The 23,963-nt window shown below is 31.2% G+C and overlaps 1 protein-coding gene across 1 annotated transcript; it reads right to left on the minus strand.

Annotated features, from left to right (window-relative positions):
• Positions 1-4,641: 4,641 nt before the first annotated feature.
• LOC134722957 (uncharacterized) lies at positions 4,642-23,451 on the minus strand. The gene is made up of 5 exons (XM_063586591.1): positions 23,302-23,451; positions 13,789-14,037; positions 10,001-10,230; positions 9,116-9,136; positions 4,642-4,983 (listed from the first exon to the last, which is right to left on the minus strand). Exons 3-5 carry the CDS (start codon positions 10,217-10,219, stop codon positions 4,642-4,644), a joined length of 582 nt encoding a protein of 193 aa, XP_063442661.1. The 5' UTR covers positions 10,220-10,230; positions 13,789-14,037; positions 23,302-23,451.
• Positions 23,452-23,963: the final 512 nt, after the last annotated feature.

Raw genomic sequence — 23,963 nt, forward strand, 5'->3', positions numbered from 1 at the left:
GTGATGTGCAGTTGTACAATCATTTGCACATCTTATTTATACGACGATGAGATCTGGCTGCTCCTTCAGTCCTTGTACATCTCTCTGGCACATTTGCTTACTTTACAAGTTACAGTTCGTTTTTGATAAGGTTAGTGTAAGATGTTGCAAGACTTTTACCATCTTGAGTTATGCCCATTTATAAACATAAAAATAGCTGGATGTTTCGCTTCTGTTCTCTAACTTTAGTTTGCCTCAAGCAAATGTAAAAAATCGTATATACAATGCATATTACCATAAAACACAGATCAAGATTTAAATTGAGTGGCCTAACTTCTACCGTTCTTGATATATGAGTTAAGGCCATTTATAAACATAAAAAAATGCTGAATTTTTCGTTTCCGTCCATTAACTTTTAATTAGTCTGCCTCAACCGAATGTTAAAATCACAAAACAGTCTTAACTACTTGGATCCTGTACATGTATCTCAATGTGGAAGTTGACACGTGCATATTTACGAGCAGGATTATTTGTAGCCCATAGACACATTTTCCATTTTGTTTTGTATGAACTGCATTTTTTTATTTGATCTTTCAGATAGCTTTGGTTGAACGAAATAATGGAAACATGTATTTGGGAATATTACATTTACAAAGATGATTGTTCGAAAAGTTAAAAGAGTTTGAAGATGAATAATTCCAACTACAGATCTTTATGTCACTAAAAGATCAGATTACTTAACGATTAGTACCAGCTGCATTATAACGAAGCTTCAAGTTGTCTCTCGTGTGAAAAGAAAACGACCCCAAATTATTCTAACAGATGACCAGTGACAAAACATTGAACAAAAATGTTCAGGATTATATTATAAGCAAACAAATACGACTTAGATGTATTTTTGAACTGTTTGTATGCCATCACATGATAACAAAAGAAGGTTTCCTGGTTAATGGACAATTACAAGGTTAAGTTTGGATTTCCATCGTACACTGTTCTTACAGTATGTATAAAGAAATGTTGTGGTGATTAGCTGTCAATTTATTTTTTGAAGTTACTATTTTTAACATGCTGATTAAGGAATATTGATGTTAGCCGTGATTATGTTTTATCATTTTCTATTTTAAGACTTTTATATTGTTTTTAAATGGGTAGTGATGGTTGCAAATTCAATAGGTCATTTAAATTGAGATTATGACCATTATGATATCTTAAAGGATTTTTTTTTAAAAGAGGGGGTAGATGAAAAGATTATTTTTGAGGGGGGGGGGGGGTAATTTTCACTCATTACAGATTTCAGAAATTGAAAATGAAATTTCAAAAATCATTTTGCCAAAAAAAGAGGGGCAAGGGTATATTTTTTCTGGAGTGAGGGTTCAAATAGCAACAGCATAGTGTCCTGCACAAATGCATAAAAAAGAGGTATTTTTTTTTTGGGGGGGGGGGGGCAATTCGCAACAGCATAGTGTATTGCACAAAAGCCAAAACTTAAATATTATTCAAATGATATAACCGATTCTAAGTTCTTTGGCTACCGTTAATCTGTGTCAGAAACCTATATTGCATTAAATAATTAATTGCAATCCAAATTCAGACCTGTATCATGCACGAACATTGGGTCCATTTTTGTCCCAACTGCTTAGACGGCGTGCAAAAAGCTGAGTCCACAAACGCCGTATAATGGAAATAATTAGCTACAATGTCTTGGATCCTTTTCAGAAAACAGCGTCAAAACGCTATTTCTTTAGATTGTAACATAATAGAAATTACGGTGTTCAGTCTGGACTATCGAATCATACATATGTTGCAGATTTTATTAAACCTCTGGTTTTCCACATTTCGAATACCAAGTTATTTTGAAAATCAAAAGATAGCAATTGCATATTTTTTCTTACCAATTCTTCCATTTTGATTATTAGTCCTTCCAAATTACTACTTCTTACACACACCGAAGATCATTCCAAGCATATCTACTATGGTCGTTTTTGATTTTTTTGCGGTAAATTTAATATAATGTCAGTCTGAATCTGTACAATTCTATTATACGAAAATGTGGGATACAATGTTAAATTTGTATAAGTTTTAGGTAAAAAACTCTATTTTATGCTAATTTAATGTTACAAGTTATACCGATTTTTTGACGTTTTCTATATGTCCGTTTCATGCTTTATAGATTAAATATTAATTTACCTTACTAGTAATGTGGATTCTTATGGCATGCATTCATCATTTTATCATGAACAAAAATCTTCTTCAAAAAATATTAAAATTACATATAAATATTATATGCTTAAAGCTCTTAAAAAAGCGCATTTTACAGTTGCCGTCAACTTTGTGCACACCGTCTTTAAAGGATTTGACCTCTACAGTCGTATCCAGTTTCGTTTGGCAAAGCAATTTATTGTATCAGTTTTCTGTAATAAATAAGACCGTTGGAATTTTCTTTTAAATTATTTTAATTTTGTATCATGTAATACTTTTAAGATTATTTTTATATTGAACAAAATTCATATTGATGTAGAATAAATTTATTCTGTGTCACAGCCTCACCATACAGATTACTTTATTTCAAAACAAATTGATTTTATATATTATTATACAAGACAAAAATCACATTGAACATAGAATAAATTTATTCTGTGTCTCAACCTCACCATACAGATTACTTTCTTACTTTACTTTCAGAATAAATTTATTTTATATATTATTATACAAGACAAAAATAACATTCAACATAGAATACATTTATTCTGTGTCTCAACCTCACCATACAGATGTGATGATTTTGTATCTATGGTTAAGGGAATACGATACAGTTTTGATCCTGTATTTACAAGTTCATGAAAATTTGCATATAGGCTATTTTTTACCCGATTAAATTAAATATGTAATAAAAAATATACCTTCATGTGCTACTTTTTGAGTAAAATGAGGTCGAAATTTTGTATATTTGCTCGAAATTCAGATTTGTGGCCGTAATTTCTTTTTCGAAAGAAAGACATAACTTTTTTGTTATAAAAGATAAAAACAAACTGTTTTTTGTTAAATAATCGGTAATTTATGTATTTTATAAATATCTTTAAAAAAATGCAATTTTTTTTCCAGAAATAACTCATATTTATCAAAATGTTCATGAATTGAGGAAAAAACGTAATTTTTTACTGCATGTTTATCACAATTAAAAAAAATCCTCTATTTACAGTTTGATAAATTTTGGGTCACATAATCTCCCTGCAAAATGAAACCAAATGCCATTTTGATAAATAGGGGTCCATGAACTCCTTTTCAAATTAAATCAGTTTGAATGATAAAAATATGTCGAAAAATGCATCTTTTCCCGATATGTCACAGTTTGACGTCGCGAAAATAACAAATTACGTTAGCAACGCCATTACCTTCCCTGTAACTGTATCGTATGCCCTTAAATTGTTTATATTGGTTACAGTTCGGCAGAAGCCTTGTTTTATATATGTATATGATACTGTAATAAACATAGAAAAGATTAAGACGTTTCACGGTTTAACTTTGGGTCAGGTTCAATGTAAAGGGGTGTTCCTTAGGAAACTCAGATACGAGAAACGAGACACTTTGTTAGAACACCCCTCCTTCAATAATGGTACGGCTACCATTGGGGTATATAAGCTGGAGAGAATCCTAGCTCAGGGTCGATTGTCATAAAGTCTTCAGAGACATAGGACCACGGTACGGTGATATTCGAGATCGCTCGCTCGTATATATATTTAAATATTATTACTAAGTGTAATAAAGAACAGGTCGGTGCCTGTTAGAAATACGGACTTGTACATTTACAAGCGGAACCGTATTGTACCGTATAGGACAAGTGTGAGTCTGTGTGACCACCTTGTAAAGTACATAATTGTACCGAAAGAATAAGACAAGTGTGTAAACTTGTAGGGTGCATTATTGTACCAGGCGGACAAGTTTGTTCCTGACCCAGGACAAATTTGTAAGAGTACAAATTTGTACCGGTGTATATAATTTGAGTAGTATAGTTTATAGATAGTTTATTAAAGATTGCAAAGAGCAGTTGTATATATTTTGGTTCATTGGCGTATATATTTGAATATAGATTATTTGTTATACATTTTGTAAATAGAGCAATTTTGGATCCAGTATCAAACTTGTAACGGACACATTCTAAATTAAAATAGACACGCTTACCCTGTGTACACGTTACACAGATTACTTTATTACTTTTATTTCAAAATAAATTTATTTATATATTATTATAATCATAAATGACATTAAATGTAGAATAAATTTATTCTGTATCACAGCCTCACCATACAGATTACTGCATGGACTTTCAAAATAAATTTATTTTAAATATTATTATAATCATAAATGACATTAAATGTAGAATAAATTTATTCTATGATGTTCTCGAACTAATAATAGATATCAAGGCTCTTTATAATAAATTTATTTTATAAATGATTATATACAGAAAGCATCATGCATTTAGAATAAATTTATTCTAAGTTGCATCATTTACTACAGTAAAGTGTAGAATTCAGTATAAATTTATTTTAAAATGTATCAAATAAATACTAATTTTACAGAATTGTCTTTGTTTTTCATGATTTTTTCTCAAATACAAGGGTTATAGAATAAATTTATTACGTTCTTGTCCTATTTTGGCCTCTAATTGCACTTGTCAGAAATTAGAGTGAAAAAAGAGGAAAATTGTTTTTTTCCCTTTTTATTCTGCTCTCTGTTTGTAGTAGTAGGAGAAGGTGCTAGTACTGGCCTGGCTGGCGTAGATACAGGTACTGGCCTGGCTGGCGTAGATACAGGTTCTGGCCTGGCTGGCGTAGATACAGGTTCTGGCCTGGCTGGCGTAGATACAGGTACTGGCCTGGCTGGCGTAGATACAGGTACTGGCCTGGCTGGAGTTGATATGGGAACTGGTCTAAAAGTTGAAGGTTGGGTTGATGTTGCAAGTGCTGCAGTTGAAGTAGGAACTGTTAAGCTGTTTGAAGGATTCTAAAATAAATTTCATTATTTTTTAAATTTTACTAAAATTAGGAATATTTATATATTAATGAATGGCTTAAAATGCCATTTAAATGTTCATTGTATCTGTTATATTATGTTTCAAAAGCAAATAAATGATTTTACCCATATGTTCCATTTAAGTCATTTTGTCTATATTTCTTGATGTACAAAGAAATAAAATACAAAATTAGGTCTGGTAAGGGTAAACTTCATCTGATGAAAGATTTGACATTTTTTATAACACTTAAGTGTCTATTTCAGTTGATTCAATTAGTCTAGGTGAAAAATTTTACTGATTTACTCATTCAATTTGTTCTGATTCAAGCTTAAATATGAAAAATCTATCAATCATGCAAAAGAATGTCACTTAACAGATGTTTTTTTGTCATAAATGAAAATGCCCACAGCCGTGTTCATCCTCAACCTTAATATATGGTTGTATAATCATTAAATACAACTTTTATTTCAATATTAAGAATGAACACAAATGCAGCCACTTTCATTTTGAGATGGAATCAGTGTCTAAGATTTAACTTAAATGCTAAAATTGGGTATTTTGGGTTTTTAAAAAAATTTCAGAGCTGATAGAAATTAACCTATTGATCACTTTTATCATATGTCAGACTTGCGCTAAAAGCTTTAATTTATCTGCATTTGACCCTTTATGTTCCATTTTGAGCAATGGTTGCCATGTTTGTCACTGGATAAAAAGTTTCACGGTGGGTATGGTTGTCCTGCGAGAGAACGTACTGTGCTGGTGATTCGGTCCTGACGGGTGCTGGTGGGTCCTGATTCTGTGCTGGTGGGTTTGTTTACATTGTATCAGAACGGCAATAAAACGACTGTTTTGTTGCTTAATTTTTCTCTGATGCGTCACAAGTACCATGCAAAGTATATTACAACAATATTTTATTGCAAAAGTCGTGCAAGTTCGTTTAACGGAATTGTCCTGACGCGGTGCTGGTGATTAGAAAAACGGTCCTGGTTCTGTGCTCCGATGTCCTGGTTCTGTGCCTTTATTTTTTTAGTTAAAAGTGGCATATATTCAAGATCATTGATCCTGTACTGTTATTGACTAAGTAACTGCTGCCTGCTTTCTTGAAATTGACATTGTTTTGAATCCGTTTACTGTTATTATGCAAGAAAAAATACCCCTATTTTTTTTTATTTTTTTTAAATTAACTGTAATCTTATTTATTGGCCTGTTAATGGAACCCTTCTTGTCCCCTTTTAAGATAAGAAAATATGTTAACGATTTTCGGGATTACGATCATTTTGCAAGATCACCAAAATATATATAAAGTAGATGATGTGGTATGTTTGTTGTCAATGGACAAGTTTCCTTAAGAAACCAAAGGAAGTATGTGTTAATAACCATACGTCATCGTAATACCTTCAACAATAACCCATTAAATAAAAATGTAAAAGGTTACCGTTTTGCATAAAAATGGTGAGAAAAAATATAGAACAAAGAACTTTCTGAGCGTTTGAATCATATGTCTTTAGCAGCTTAAATCACATTTTTATGTTTAAAATCTATTTAAAAGTATTTGAAACTAACGTTTGCTTTGTTAATTGTGCATTTCAAAATTCCCCAAGGGTTACTGGGATATAGAAATATGGTCACTTGGTCTTCTCCTGACCGGCAGTAAAACGCTTGTTGAAGAGGGGCGTCCGTTTGGCTGTGCGGGATGTATCAAGTTCGCAGTCGCGTCCGGTCAGAATGGGGACGTCTTTGCACGTTAATAACCCTTGCAGCAACTCTTTGAGGGGTCCGTAGGTGGCCTGCTGCAAGGCAAAATTTCTGTTCCTATCCAATACATTCTCATTTTCCAGTGGCAGTCCAAAATTCCACGACTATTGGCCTCTGTTATGACAAGACCTACCTATTGTATTTATTGTGAACTTGTTCTCGTCCTGAATATGCATGAAATATTTGCCACTGGACGTTAAGCAACCAACAATCAATCAATCAATAGCTTCATACTACTAATTGAGTTTAAAAAAGAAATTCTTAGATTAAACACCTACATTTAACTTTAAAAGGTCATAACAGTTTAAAACAATACAAATCTACACACACACACAAACTGGCTTAATTTCAAATGGTTATCAACCTGAATCGCTATAAGATCATATATAAGCTCACCTGTGTCGAGGGGTCATGTGAGGTTCATATATTGTCTTGGCGTCCGCAATTACAAAAAAAGATCTTTTTTGAAATTACTTGACCAAATCAAGGACTTAAATTATATACGTCCCTGACCAAATGTTACCAAATGATTTTTCAAGAGTGAATCTAGGAAAAACAATATTCAGCAACAAACATGACCACTGTCTGTTAAAATGTATTCGAGGTTTTAGTTACAGCCGATTCCATCGAGTATATAGGCAAACATAATATCTTTGGTTAGCTTGCTCCTTTCGAAGTAGCCTGGTCCTACAGACAGAAAGATGTGTCATTTGTCGGACTAGTATACTCTTAAAGTAGGGTAGTTTACATAACCTAACTATGACTTTTCTGTTCATCAAGCAATATAACCAAAGATATTCCCTTTGTCTTCACACTCATTGAAATCGGCTTTAATATTGCAAAAGTTCAAGCAATTAGGGCAAAACTTTCCGAGTAAAAAAAATCAAAATGTCTTTCCACCTTGCACATTTCAGAACATTCAGATCAGATAACGAAACTGGGTCCAGCAACATTTATAAGCAATTTAAGATTTTGACCCTCACAGTTTCCATTCACCTTCCATTCATGATAATTAAATTGAACTGTAAAACATTTCTTGGTACCTTCTTAATTCCTTTATAAGTCTCATGTAAACATAATTATGACAATAACTGTTGTGAGCACAAGATTCACTGCACACTTTTAAAGTTCTGCTTCATCAAACATTAAAATGTGAACTTAAGTTTTGAGACTTTTAATCGACACGATTGAGATTTTTGTATATGAGAACATGGTTTATCTATTAGTTGAAAATGCGGCATTGAACTAGCTTTCAGTCCCTGCGAGCATTCGTTGTTCAATAATGTGTGTCTTTGTGTAATTATTTAATGTGATAAATTGTTGTGTTGGTACACCACTGTAACAATGAAGGAAGAAATGAGGAGGGTTGGTTGGGTGGAAGTGGGGAGGGGTATGCGGAGCGCTGACAAACATGTCTATGCGGCATGGGCTTTGATCATTGTTGAGGCATCAATGTAAGGGGCATTTAATATCTTAATAAAACTATTCTTATTTTAGATACTATATATTGTTCTCTGATATTGGACGAAAGATGTTGCCCTTTTATGTAATTATGTTATACAAGTTACGATCATTTGAAAACACATATTAAACAGCCAAATGGATGCACAAGAGCTAAATAGGAGTAATAGATCCTATTGACAACAATTAGCTGCCCAATTTTATTGATTTTGTAACATTTGTTTCAAATATGACCAACTTCTAATCCAAAATCACCAGCACCGTATCAGGACCCACCAACACAATGACAGGACCCACCAGCACAGTATCAGGACATGAGTAAATTGAGAAAATGCTAAATTTTTATAAATTGCAATGTTTTTTTACAAAATAGTTTTGTCGTGTGGATTGCGGTATAGAAAGCGGACTCTATGAGCATTTTTGTTTTAATTTTTCAGTTCGAGGTTTTCTGAAAATGAGCATTTTAGTGTTACGCTTACTGAAACAGTTTAGAGGGTCAACTTTTCAATGGTTTATATATGAACCAATAAGAAACAAAATTAAAAAATCTCAACTGTTTTCTTCCATTTTTTATTAGTGAAAACGTCAAAAATCATCATTTTCGTCTTTGTTTACATTTTTTCATTGATCACCAGCACCCATCAGGACCGAATCACCAGCACAGTACGTTCTCTCGCAGGACAACCATACCCACCGTGAGTTTGGAAACAATTTATAATCTTGATATCTTAAGGAACATTTATTTAAAGTTTAAAGGTATTTGGCCCAGTAGTTTCAGAGGTGAAGATAGTTTATGACAACATTTCAGACACCAAGTGATGGCAAGTGATCACTAAAAGACAGACCAACAGACATTATAAAATAGTGATGAGGGGGTGTTATAATATAATATAAATAGTAACTTACCACTAAATTTCCTGTAGCATCCTGAAAATGAAAGAAAAAATTAAGATTGTGTGATTTAAGAAATTGAAACATTATGTACACTACCATAACTAGTAATATTTAAGTGGTGATATATTTCTGACTATTAGTTTGATTATATTTGTGTTGAAAATTCTTATTATTTTCCTACTATGACAAATTAATAACAACTGTTTACCATAATTATATAAATCCTGCCAAAAGTTGTTCAAATTTCAAATATTGCAGTAATTCAGTTGCAGCTGGAGTGTTTCTTATAATCAGGACTCAAAAGAGCAACTTTTTTTTTACCTAACTTGGTGTAGAAATCAACGTTTTAGAATAAAACTATGACAGAAATTGTTCTATACAACTTTGTCATAGATATAGGAAGATGTGGTGTGAGTGCCAATGAGACAGCTCTCCATCCAAATAACAATTTAAAAAGTGTCTTTAAGTCAACTTAAAACATTTCTTATCTTGTAGCAAATTGAACCCTTATAATTCAGGCCAAATAAGATCCTAACTGACTTTACTCCTTCTCTAGCCAATAATTTTTGATGAGATTTGCTGATAATGATAAATAAGAAAAAGTGTATAAATTTTTTAGCCAAAAATTAAGTCATTTCATATAGAAAATAAAAAGTTATTGCATTCTGCATTTTTCAAAACATTGTGATGGAAATCTTGATGGACAGATGGTTAAACAGACATAAAAGCAGATGCATGATTAGCCCCACCCCTACAGTGAGGGCATAACATGTGCCATAATTTATAACCAGAAACTATTACTTTTTAAAATTAAATGCTGGGTTATGGACAGAACATAAATCACTCAGACATTTTATCTTGAATTGATGATTATAAAGTTAAATGTCAGATACTTACTTGGATTTTTATTATTACAACTCCTTGGTACTTCAGGTCCTTGAAGTGTTGAGGATGAAATGGTGCCTCAGTCAACTTCCTTCTTTGATTCTGTGTGTACAGGTTGAACGTCTTGTTCATGAGCTTTGGGAAAAGTCTTTGCAATATTTCTCTAAACTCATCTTCACTAAGGTGGAGTGCCACAGGATGGTTTTTGCCCTTGAAATTGTTGTAGTACATCACTGGAAATCCTATGAAAAAAAACCCACTATTTAACAATCATTTAACCGTAGACCTGAACTTATATAATGCCAATTTAAAGAACAATTGCTTACAAATTAAATCAAGGTTTACCATGAACAATCACATTAAATCACTGTATATTAATTTCCACGAAAATCAAAAATTTTAACCTTTAACATCAGTATTTAAACATTGAGCATCTCCATCTAAAAATCATTTAGGAAGGTGTCCTTAAAAAACCCACAGAACATTTAATAATTGTTTTTTTTTTAGATAAGAATTTTGTTAACTATACCCCTTATACAATAAAAATTTCAAATGTTCATAAAAGAATTTTGAATCAGAAACAAAAAGATGTTCCTTCATGCTACATATACATGATTTAAACATTGCCCTAATATACAGATTCACAAGTACAAAAAAATCTAGAAAAACTATATAAAATACCTTTGCATTATATATAAATTAAGTTTATTTAAAGGGGCACTAGCTGTCAAATTCATGTTCACCGATTATAATCAAATTCTCAAATTGAATCTATAATCATATTAAACATTTATTCAAACTATTAAAAAACTAAAATAAACAGTTAACAGGACACGGCCATGAAAATATGAAGCTTTATTTCGTGTATTTTTTGTCTAGATGCCATCTAATTAATTACTGAGTTGACCTCTAAAGTCATCTGATGACCATATAAGCGATGTTAACATAAATATAGATATAAATAGATTTCTATAATTCTTCGTCAATTTATCCCTTTCTGAACCCATTGTATAAAAATTTAATCAAAGTGTGGTTCGTTTGATCTCAGTTCTTCATTGGTTATAACAGATTATGACTTCAAATTTTCTTGCTTGTTTCTGAATTTCCTATTGTGAGGGCACGAAAAAAGGCGACCATGTCTGATGACGTCACATAGAAAGAACATCAGTTAAGAAGGAAAAAGTTTACCTGCAAATTGTTTGAAAATCATTAGTTAAACAGATTCTAAAACCAAATCTCGTGTAATAAGATATTTATCCACTCTCAACAGTTAAATTTTAAACCTTCAAAAGGTTCAGCATCACGTTTTAAATTTGAAAGTTTAACTGTCTAGAATGGATAAATATTGTATCACACTAGATGCAGTGGAAGAATCTATATTAAGCAAACTTACATGTGCTGTTGGATTATTCTAGGTCTATTTAATTATATATCATGAATGAAAAATAAATTTTTAATATCATCATTTTAACCTGTATAAGAATGATTTTTTATGGATCTAATCAGTCAATCAAATGTTTTAGCTTTGTTTCACTGTCCATGTTAACCTTATTTGCCCTTACTCATACAATTCACATTTTATCCATCTATAGACTATAGCTAAGGTGTTAAATGGGAGAATACTGATGCAATAAGGTCATTTTTTACTTGCAAGTAAATAATTCATAATCAATGTTTTCCAGCTTATTTTGACAAAATTGAACCACACTGGCTTCTAAAAGAGAATTATTATTTCACTATTTGCATTTCATTAATGATTGAGCAAATATATAATATATCAGATTTTTTATATATCTTGTAGCTAGTGCATCTTTAGTACACTTTCAATTGTTACTTTATGATATGGTATAAAAAAAACTAAAAGAAACTGTTCATGTTTGTCCATAATGACTGAAAATATCTTTATATCACTGTAATAGCTCAAAATTATCTCCCTTTGGTGCAAACATGCCTTTTTTTTTCATTAAAAAATAATTTACTCATCAGTGAACTACATTTTAAATTTTCAAATAAGCTGTACTTAAACTAAACAATTGCAAAATGTACACAAATGTAGGGGCATTTTTCTATTTCAATATTACCTATGTTTCTCCTAATAGTTCAACAGAAAAAAAAGTACCTTAACAAAAATGTTATGGATTTTTTTTGGAAAAAAAAGTTTGTTTCCAGTTTTTGGGGAAAACAATAATTTATGACCCTGAACAAATTTTTGTTTGTTTCACCCTAAGCTGCCACTATATGTAATGCTAAAATTGAAAGACTTGGTGCCCCCAAAAAACCTGTTTTTCGCCAAAGGGGGGGAAAAAGGTTTATCAAAAAAAAAAAATATAGCCCACCCTAGAAAATCAAATGGTCGCTGCCTAAGGGGGCACATGCCAGATATTTAACTGTACATATTTCATCTTTGTCATAGGCAAAATAGTCATTAAAAGTGTATCATTGTTATTCTCACTTTTAGGGTACCAGCTCAAGCAAGAAAAATCTTATTTTTTAGATGTCTAATGATAATCCATAATAATATAAGGTTAATATACAAGACTTTTTGTACCAGCAAAATATCATACCTCTCATGAAGTCATTTTTTGTATGTTAACATTTCATTGATAATAACATGAATAATTCAAGGGACATTCTGAACAATATTGATAAAAAAAATAAAGAGGGAATGTGTCCCTAAGGACACTGATGATGCCTGATCTCTTGCAAAAGTGATGCTACACAAATTTGAACTAAACCTGAGTTTTGTGGTAATTAGCATTATATACACATTTCATAACATTTAGTTACATACTTAATAAAGTAAGAGAATGGAAACAAACGATAAAAAGGGGCATAACCCTAGAATGGAGAAATGACAACCAAAATTCATACTTGAGGGGTGTTTTGTGGTGATTGACTTTATCTTATTGATAGATTCTTTTATATATTTTGGAGTTTAATGTTATGTCTATTATCACTTATATTTTTGGGCTGGCTGAAGCACATTTCGGGGTGTATGGTTTTCTCCCATTGTGGCCTTTGGCTGTTGTCTGCTCTTAAATTGGGTTTTTGTCTCTTTGACACATTCCCCATTTTTATTCTATATTTTATTGTGTAAAAGTTTCATTACATTTAGTATTATAAGCAAAATAAGTAAGAAAACAGAAATGGAAAACTCAGCACTTTTTCCTTTTGGTAAAGGGGCATATTTCTTGTACTGTAAGTGACACCAACAAAATTCAAACTTAATCCATGTTGTGTGGTAAAGACATTGTGTATAAGTTTCATATCATTTGGTTGAGACAAACTTAAGTTAATTAGCTGAGAATGGAAATGAAAAAAAATCAATTTGTCGATATGTAAATGGCATAACTATCAAAATGGAATAAGTGACCCCACCAAAATTCAAACACAACCTGTGTTCTGTGGTAATAAGCATTGTGTATAAGTTTCATATCATTTGGTTGAGACAAACTTAAGTTAATTAGCTGAGAATGGAAATGAAAAAAAAACAATTTGTCGACATGTAAATGGCATAACTATTAAAATGGAATAAGTGACCCCACCAAAATTCAAACCCAATCTGTGTTCTGTGATAATAAGCATTGTGTATAAGTTTAATAACATTTTGGTTGAGAGAACCTTAACCAGGTTTGGACACACAGATGTATGTAAAGACTGACAAGGATAAAACTTAAAAGATAATGCCCCCACTATTAGGACGGGGGCATAAAAAAATGTAGCTCAGACAATATCAATTATTCTGGTATTATGAAACATTATAATTTTTTTCAAAAATATTTAGTTGATGCTTTACATACCATATCCTAAATTTTGATGCCTCTCAATAAGCGGGTCTGGTTTTGTGAACTTGGGAAGGTCACTGCCATCTGGAAGCAGATAAAATCTTAACCGGACTACTCTTGCTTTTGGACCTGGTTTCTGTTTTGCTGTCCTTGACCTCTTTGCTGGTCTTGAGTAATTTCTGAGTAAACCAATATCTGCAATGGCTGATTCAATGCGTTCCTCATAGGTCAGGTTGGGTTGGAAATCATCATCAGAGTTGTGATCTGTAATTGTAAAAAACAAATGACAATGGTTGTAGGAACAATTACTTGAAAGATTAAAGGTCTTTTAACAATATTACATGGTATTCATAATAATAAGAGGTGCAAGAGTTTTGTGAAAAAACATTAACTCTTTGCATAGTAGCACTGGATCATTCAAAATTCAGAAAGTTCTAGTCATTGACGTTAATTTGTCTGTTCAAGCCAAAGACAGTTAAATATTTGAGTTTAAGGTCCCCCCCCCCCTTTATAGGTGAAAAAATAATCTTTGATTATATAGAGAATCACTGAAGCAGGATTAGAAAGGGTCCCCTCTTAGAGCAGTCAGACTAGGTGCTTCACAGGCATGAGTTAGAGTATAAGAATAAGAATAAGAATAAGAATACTTTATTAATCCAATTATGGACCCTTGCAGGTTTTAAATTTCATACAATGATTACAATGATTTGTTATAACAATGAAATACTAAAATGAAATACATGACAATAGAACACTGAACAGTTATTGCATGCATTTGGCCCGAGACCACAATTAATTCCTCTATCATTTCTTTATACCGTTTTGTCGCATTAAAAAAAAATTGCCTATTCTTTTTGTCTAATGTTTTGTGTGTGTAATGTACAGTACAAGTCCAAAAATATATGCAATTTTCAGAAAAATTGCATGATTACATAAAACAAATTTAGCCAATACACATCCATACCCCTATAGGCAAGTCAAGAGATGTTCCGAAAAGTGTAAATATAACCTTTTTGAACCTGGCCTAATCACTCTTTCCTTATTAAAATCAGTTAAAATAAAACATCCAAAAGTTTATTTCAGCTCTCTTCTTTCATTTCCACCCCAGAAAAGCAAAGAAATGAATGAGAAAGGGAAAGAAAAAAAATAAAGAAAAAATACACTATAATTAAAGGGAACTATATTCGTGAACAACGAAAAGCGGGGTCATTAATTGTGGTCTTGGGCCTATTAGGGGCCAAAAACTTGACCAATTCCAATAAAACTTGGCATGATTTAAGCTTAGTGTATTATGAGTCAGTTTACAAAGTTTCAAAGCTATATGATATATATTATAGAAAATGTGGCATTTTTTATATATCAACTTTGGTTGCTGAATTGTGAAGTTGAAATAGAACAATTTCAACTTTCAAATTTTGGCTTCAAAAATCCCCAAAAAACACCAAATTGCACTTTATAATGTCTCAATGGATAAGATATTATCTATTCAAAGTACATGATAGCATACTGAATGTATGAGACTTATAAAAATTCGACAAAAGTTATTTTAAAGGTGCCTATGCCAAAAAAGAAGAGGTTTTCAAATGAAGTGAGGCCTTATATGAAATGTAATGTTTTCCACTTACAACAATTTTCTGAAGTTGTTAAGTTAAAACAAAATATTTTACATATCATAAATGTTCTTTTGATGTAAATATAAGTTTCATATAGCATAACACATGAATTTTACATTGTCTTAAGCAATGTCAAGCTTAAAATAACAAGTTGTCAATTTGGGCCGTTCCCTATATGTCCATATTAAATTGCATATAAATGATATTGGAGATGGAAATATGCTTCTTTTTGCTCAAATCCTTGCTGAAATATGATCAAATATGAAGCCTGGATGTTACAAGACTGTTGCTTTTAACTATATATATAGACAGTATGGTCTGATGCAAAGTTTTTTCAATTTACTGTTTAAAACCTGCATGAAATTTCAGTCTTAAAATGCAAATATTTCAACCACCAGCCATCCAACAGAAGAAAATAAAGGTATTCTGTGAAACAGACAAGTTTAAACAACCTGTAATAAGTGCTTTTCATATAGATTCAGTGCAATCTGTTTAAAGAAATACAATTTTTAAGTGTGTAGAACTTCATATTTCACTTGATTCGTACGAACCGTTATTTCTAGACAATTTAAACAGCACATTTTGCACTCTTTTAATGCTTTAATCCACTTTTCTCTATTTTCAGAGTTCATAAATGAGTAAAACACATGAAATAAATACCACAAACACAAATAGATATCAGAAAAAAAAATTCAGAGAAAAATTCAGGATGCTGCTTTTGCAATAATATTGAAATAAGTGAAAAAGCTACTTTTGGGGCATTCCAGCTGAAAAGTGACTTTTTTTACAAAGGAGTAGGTCCGGTAAGGACCGATTCTGGCCTAAAATTTCAAGTTCATCTGACGAACGATTTTGACCACTTTTTAAACACTTAAGTGTCTATTTCATTTGAATCAATTAGTTTGTGTGAACGATTTTAACTGATTAAGTCATTAACAATGATCCTATTCAAGCTCAAATATGAAAAATCTACCAAATATGCCGGAAAATGTCACTTTTCAGATGGTTTTTGTCGAAAATGAAAGTGGCCGCATCCGCGTTCATCCTTAACCATTATATATGCTATATCTTATCATAAAATACAACTTACATTTCAATTTTAAGGATGAACACGAATGCGGCCACTTTTGTTTTACCCGAAAACCGTCTAAAATTTAACCAAAACGATGGAATTTTGAAGAATTCAGTAATTTAGCATGACTAAATGGTGCTAGTACCCGATATATGTGCATTGTATTGGTAAAAAAGAGCCCATATTTATGAAGCAGAAGCATTCTACTGTCCAATAAATAACTAAAAGTTTACATTTTAAAATTTTTATAAAACTGCTATATTTTGGGGCCAAAAAGGGGTCTTACCTTAATTAAAATTTGTAATGCAAAAATAAAGATTTAATTTTTTGCTGAAATTTTTGTACCCACGAGCCACCTTAATTGAATAATCAATACAATATGTTTCTTTCAATTCAAGCTTTTGTAAAATAAATTTAACAGAGGAATACCATGTCAAAGTGTTATTTTCATGCATATCTGTGTTACATAAAAAGGCTTCTTTCAATAAATTTGAGTAACAATGATGTAATCTATGCAGATAGCTTATCATAGATATAACAATATTAAAATATATAGGAAATCTACCTGATTCTGATTGTACAGCGACATTTGAACTTTTATTATTTAAGCCTAGAATATGCTTACAGAACTTTAAGTTCATTTTATCAGCAACAATATTCTGGTATATTTTTTCAAGTACATTTGTAGCATCTTTTTTACAAGAAGCAGAGTTGGTTTTAAACATTCCCCATATCTCTGAGCCATACAAAATAAAAGGTTTAATGGTATGGTCAAACAGATGTTAATTTGTTTTAATACTAGCATCTGAGCCAGATAAACATCTATGAAGTTTATATGAAGTTTTTAATGATTTATTAAATAAGTCTTCTTTTGCATAATTAAATAGGTCACTTGACTGGAATATCCAAGGTATTTATATTTGAAAACAGTTTCAATAAATTCATTTTTAAAATACAATGGTTCTTTTATGTGGCGTCCACTTTTATTAAAGATTAAGACTTTAGTTTTTTTTAAGTTTACATTAAGGCATCAGGTATCACAGTATGATTCCAATGCCTTCAAGCGTTTTTGAAGTCCATCCTTAGAATCAGAAAATACAATGACATCATCTGTCTACATAAGGCAGCCTATGCAACTAGTGCTGAGTTTTACACTATCAGGACAATTTAGTAAACAGTTAGGTAGATCATTTATGAATAGATCAAAAAGGGCAGAGCTTAAAACATCCCCTTGTCTAACCCCATTATAAGAGTTAAAACATGATCCTAGTTTGTTATCAACTTTATGTATATGTTTTATCCTGTTCTGTTTTATAGACACAACATTTCATGCCATATTTTAAGAAAGTAAATTTCCACCCCTAAGCCTTCTAGTGTCTAGTGTACAAGCTTTAGTAACCATGTTATGTCAAGTTTCAAATATAATCTATAGAAACATATAAAAAAGAATTGTTTTACTGCTATGAAATATAGGATTAGTTGCCGTGCAACCGTTTTTTTTAACTCATTAATATATATGCACATAGAGGTGACATATTAATATGTTTTAGAGGTATAATGCCTTTACATGAAACTGAAACTGTATTTGTATATATAAATATTAGTTCTAATCCCAGCAAGAGAAGAAAAGACACCAGATGCTACACAGGGCAGAGCTTTATACGACCACAGAAGTCAAACCCTGAACAGTTGGGACAAGTATGGACACAACATTTAAGCTTGATACACCTCTGAATTTGGATTGTAATTAAATAGTTGACACAACATAGGTTTCTGACACAAATTGAATGGGGTCTAAGAACTTAAACTTAATTAAAAACTTGAAACTTTTAAATCAGACATTTACTATTATGGTCCAATATCCAAAATCTAAATACATGGTTACATTCAGCATATTATAGGACCCCAAGAATTCAATTTTTAATGAAATCAAATAATGTTCAATTTTAGACCCTTTAGACCTCATTGTAGACCAATTTGGTAACCAGGCCCAAATATTGAAAATCTAAATACATGGTAAGATTCAGCATATTGAAGAACCCCATATATCCAATTTTTTTTTTAATTCAAAGAAAGTTTATTTTTGCCCCTTTGGGCCTTAATGTAGACTTATTCGAAAACGGGACAATACTGTACAATTGATTATTTCTTGCTATTGCGCTAAACTGTGCAATTGAAATTTTTTTGCTATTGCCCAACATTGTGCAATTAGATACTTCTTGCTACTGCACAATAATTAAATTTTGGATGTAAGGCGTCTTCTGATTGGCTGACGTTATTTTGTTATGAGCCCATATACATTATTTAGTCATGTGACTGTGACATCATCAACGTTTTTTCATGGTTTGAAATTGAATTTAGAAACAAACTATGAGAAATGACTGTAATATTTTTTCTGTCTATTCGAAATAACATAAAAAATGTGGTGCACACTGTTAAATAACCCGCTACGTGCGTCATTCAGTGTGCACCATTTTTTAGGTTAAATCTTCATAGACAGAAAAAATATTACAGTCATTCCTTTAGTACTATGCAAATGAAGATCTCTTGCTATTGCACAACTGTGCAATTGAAAATTTCTTGCTATTGCACAATACTGTGCAATTGAGGATTTCTTGCTATTGTGCAATAATGCACACTGAACATTTCTTGCTATTGCACAATACTTAATATAATAATTTTGGACCCCTATTTGGTCCAACTTGAAAACTTGACCAATAATAAAACAATCTGGGTACATGCTTAGATTCAGCATATCAAAGAACTCCAAGAATTTAATTTTTGTTGAAATCCAGCTAATTTTAATTTTGAACCCATTGGAACTTAATGTAGATTAATTTAAAAACAGTGCCAAAAATAAAGAATCTAAATACACGGTTAGATTTGGCATATTCAAAGAACCCTAAAAATTATTTTTTGGTGAAATCAAACAAAGTTTAATTCTGGCCCCCTTTGGCCCCTAATTCTTTGGGAACAAAACTCCCAAAATCAATATAAACCTTCCTTTTTTGATCATAGTCCTTATGTTAAAATTTGATAGATTTCTGTCCATTTATACAGAAGTAATTGTGCAAAAAACAAAAAAAATGCTTATTTGGGCCCTTTTTGACCGCTTATTCCTAAACTGTTGGGACCAAAACCCCCAAAGTAAATCCCAACCTTCCTTTTATGGTAATAAACCTAGTGTTTAAATTTCGCATATTTCTATTTACTTTTAATAAAGTTAGAGTGCAAAAACCGAAGTCTTCAGACAATGACGACGAAGTGATACCAATATACATAAAAAAAAAAAATTTGCGGTCGAATAAAAATTGTGAAAGCAAATTTATTGGATAACATTGTTGGGCTTATGTTTAGAGGAGTTATATATATAAATCTTTATCAGTCTGTAATTGCCAACTGTTTGAGGGTTTTTCTTACTGAAAAGAATAAATTATCTGTCTCACATTAATGGTTGTTCAGACACAGTTTGGGAAACACATGTGACAGTAAATAGGTGAATAAGGTGAAATTAGGATTTACTAAACAATCAGTACATGTATTTACTCATTTTTTTTTTGTCATTTTCAAAAGCTGTTTACTAACTTGATATTTTGTTTCAAATTTGAGACATAATTGAAGATGCCAAAAAAGAAAGTAAGATTGTAGGGATGACTTTAAGGTAATGGAATCAAAGACTGACAGTATGTTCGATAGATTTTGTTTTGTGAATTGAAAGTGAAACATGGTTGTTTTTTTTGTTTTTTTTGGAACTCGCTAAATGTCATTGAAATTGCTGACAATGATATATCAACATATGACCGACCGTGCAAGGGCTGTATAGCCAGTCAAGGTCGTTAAAAACTTCCATTTGTTGTCAACATATGAGTTACATTTGTGAGAAGTTTATAGACAACTTTGCCAGTTTTTTTTGTTGGTAAACAATTTATTATGCCAAATTCGGTTAAAAGATCTTGATTATTCATAATGAAAATTGAAATATATGTTTTATGCATACTTTGCCCATCAATCAGACCAACTGTATATATGAAATGATTAAATTCCTCTTAAAAATTAGGTTTAACTAATTAGAGAGGTCATATAGCTGTTACCCCCACCTTTTTTGTAGCAAAACTGAATACCAATTCATAAGTGAAAATACATGAATACCTTTATCTATGTTGAGTGGCTATTGACATTCAATTTGTATTAAAGTGTCACATGAGAAGCCTAATACAGCCCTGAATTTGGTTTGTGATTATTTATCTGATGCAGAATCAGTCTCTGAAGCAGAATAAATGTGGTCTTAGACCTTTTTTTATTTTACCTATTATGGTCCAATCAAAATACATGGTTACATTCAGTATATCAAGAATTTTTTTATGAAATCAAATAAAGTTAAATCTTTTTCCCCTTAGACCTCAGACTTAGTGTGAACTAATTTAATAATGGAGTCCAAAAATCAAAATACATGGTTAGCTTCAGCATATCAAAGAACCCCAAGAAATCAATTTTCGACAAAAATGTAGACCAATTTGATAAAGGGGGACTTAGGGGGTCCAAAAATCAAATTTCATGGTTTGATTCCATATATCCCCTCATAGTCAATTTTTGTTGAAATCAATCAAACTTTTATTTTGGACCGACTTAAAAACTGGGCGCAAAATCAAAATTCTAAATACATGTTTAGATTCAGCATATGAAAGCCCCCCCCCCCCCCCCCACCAACTTTATTATAAATTCTATTCTCAGAGTATCTTATGGGACTGATTTTAAGACAGTTTTGATAAACAGGACCCAGTTCTCATAATGCTATGATGTAACACATATTTTTTCGTTCATTTAAATGAATAAATGTCTTTTATCTACTCGCATTTATATTTTAGGCATTAAGCTTAATGCCTGCACACATTTTTTAGGATTTAAGACTAATGCCTAACATCATTTAGGCATTAGACTTACTGCCTAGGCGTTAGCTTATTGCCTAGGATTTAAGCTTAATGTCTAATTTCACTTATTACCGCTAACATATATATATATGTGGAACTTGGTTAAAATACACGTTGTATATTTCATCAAATAAAATATATTAATTTTTGGTAAAGTTGTTACCAGAAATGAAATTCAACTCCCTGTTATTTTATTTAGAAAATAGGACTGACAGAAAGTCACAGGACAAAAGCCACAATTCAGTTTTAAGATTATTTTCCTTTGGACAAGAAAAAAATAATTATGGAAATATAACTTTACTGATTCCTTGAACTATTATATATAAAGCAACTTTGTATTTTTTTTTTTTTCAATAAATATCAATAATGATTGAAAAATTGTTATGAAAACAAAATGTCAATGTAGCTTGGTACTTGAATGGCTTCATGGTGCTAAGAAATATAACCTTTGCATGATTTAAATTTAATAAATGTTCATTTATCAAAGCTTAAGATAAAAATTAATATGTTATAAAATATTTAAAGATCTTTCTCTTATTTGTGCAAACAATTGTCAATAAATTATTTGTGACTTCTTGTCCTGTTACTTTTTGTCCTATGACATAATTCAGTCTGTTTACCATTTTATCGAATATATATATATATTACTACAAGATAAAGGTTGGTTTACATTTGTTAAATCAGTGTTTGATATATCAAGTTGAATAATGGTTATAAATATGTTTATAAATTTGTAAATGTAGCATTGTGCTTATGTTTCAGAAATAAAGATATATACTTATGTAATCTATAATAAAAGTTTTTGATTGCTTAAAAGGTGCATTAATTCTTAAAGAAAGGAAGGAGGGTATGTGACTAAAATAAGAGACTGGGAATGATTTAAACAGGCTTTTCCTCATGAATATGAACAAGAGAAATTCATATTAGATTCTATGAGAAAGAAATCCATAATTCTTGGTTATTAGCCGAACAGAATAATAATATTAGGTACACATTATTCTTTACTGCAAGTGAGGTGAGTGCTCAGAGTCAAGACCTTGGACCAAAATTTTAAATCATGAGATTTTTGCAAAGGCAAGGAATTATATATAATTTATATAAATGTCCTGACCATAATAACCTAAAACTGCTTTCAAAGTTAGACCTCCTGGCATTGTTTTAAAGTTATAATTGAAAATGGGAAATGTGTCAAAGCAGCAACAACCCAACCATAGAGCATACAACCATTGACTGGTAAACATGTTTTAATATTAAGTCTATAAAATATATCATTTTCTACATCAAACTTATCTTTTGATGAGTTAACTTAAAGTATCTCCAAGAAAACAGTTAAAACGGAAAGCATTCCCGTACTTAAATCAGACTATAAAAATATAGTGTTAAATAAATTTTAACAAGAAATCTATATACACATTCTTGAAAATGGTAAAGAAATTTTAAAAACTCACCACTATTCATCTTGCTTTTTTCTGTTTAATGATTATTTGGAATAACAGGGATTTTATATAGGTAATGAAGCCATACCCCTGTAATGACTTGTTTATTGGCCTTTTTACTCAAAATAACCAGTGTCAATTAAAAACAATGGAAGAGGACGTTCAAAGGTGCTATAATTGCTAATTAGTATCCTTAATGACAATATTATCAAGTCGGTAGAGGACCCTTTACAGTACCCTTTACAATAAATGACTTTAGTTAATGACAGGTGCATAGGTACACACATTATTATTAATATTAACTGTGTGGTTGTTGTTTTTTTAGTGTTTGAAATTGAATAATAGAATATGCAATCATTTCATTAATCAATTGTCAACTGTTTTGACAAGGACTTGTCACCTGAAATATCTGTTAATCCATATAATAATTCATTGATGAAATTGTTACATCTTTTATTAAATAAAAAAATGATTCTTACCTTTTCTATCGTACAATCATAAACAGTGTTGTCGGTTTCAAAACGAAAGTAAAACGTCGAAAAATTGCCGTCCAATTAAAACACTTGTTATATCGTCCTTTGGTATATTTAGAATCCGAAATAAACCTAGATTATCTGGAAAATGAGATAATGAATTATCTGAAATTCAGATAATTAATTATCTGGAGATAAATTAGGATTATATGAAAATCAGTCAACTAAACCTAGATTTTCTTAATATTTTCAAATAAACCGGGATTTTCTCCAGATAATGAATTTTCTGTATATCTATAAGCACTCTGTACATCTATCACATCTCTGTATATCTATCACCACTCTGTATGTCTATCACCACTCTGTATATCTATCACCCCCACTGTACATCTATCATCACTCTGTACATCTATCATCACTCTGTATATCTATCACCACTCTGTACACATATCACCACTGTGTATATCTATCGACCCTCTGAATATCTATCACCCCTCTGAATATCTTACACCACTCTGTATATCTATTACCACTCTGTATATATATCACCACTCTGTATATTTACTACCACTCTGTACATCTATCACCACTCTGTATATCTATCGACACTATGTATATCTACTTCTGATCTAAATATAATCACAAGTTTGTCTATTATCAACCACCCT

Source organism: Mytilus trossulus, chromosome 6, assembly GCF_036588685.1.
Source record: "Mytilus trossulus isolate FHL-02 chromosome 6, PNRI_Mtr1.1.1.hap1, whole genome shotgun sequence".
In the NCBI taxonomy this organism is placed as follows: Eukaryota; Metazoa; Mollusca; class Bivalvia; order Mytilida; family Mytilidae; genus Mytilus; species Mytilus trossulus.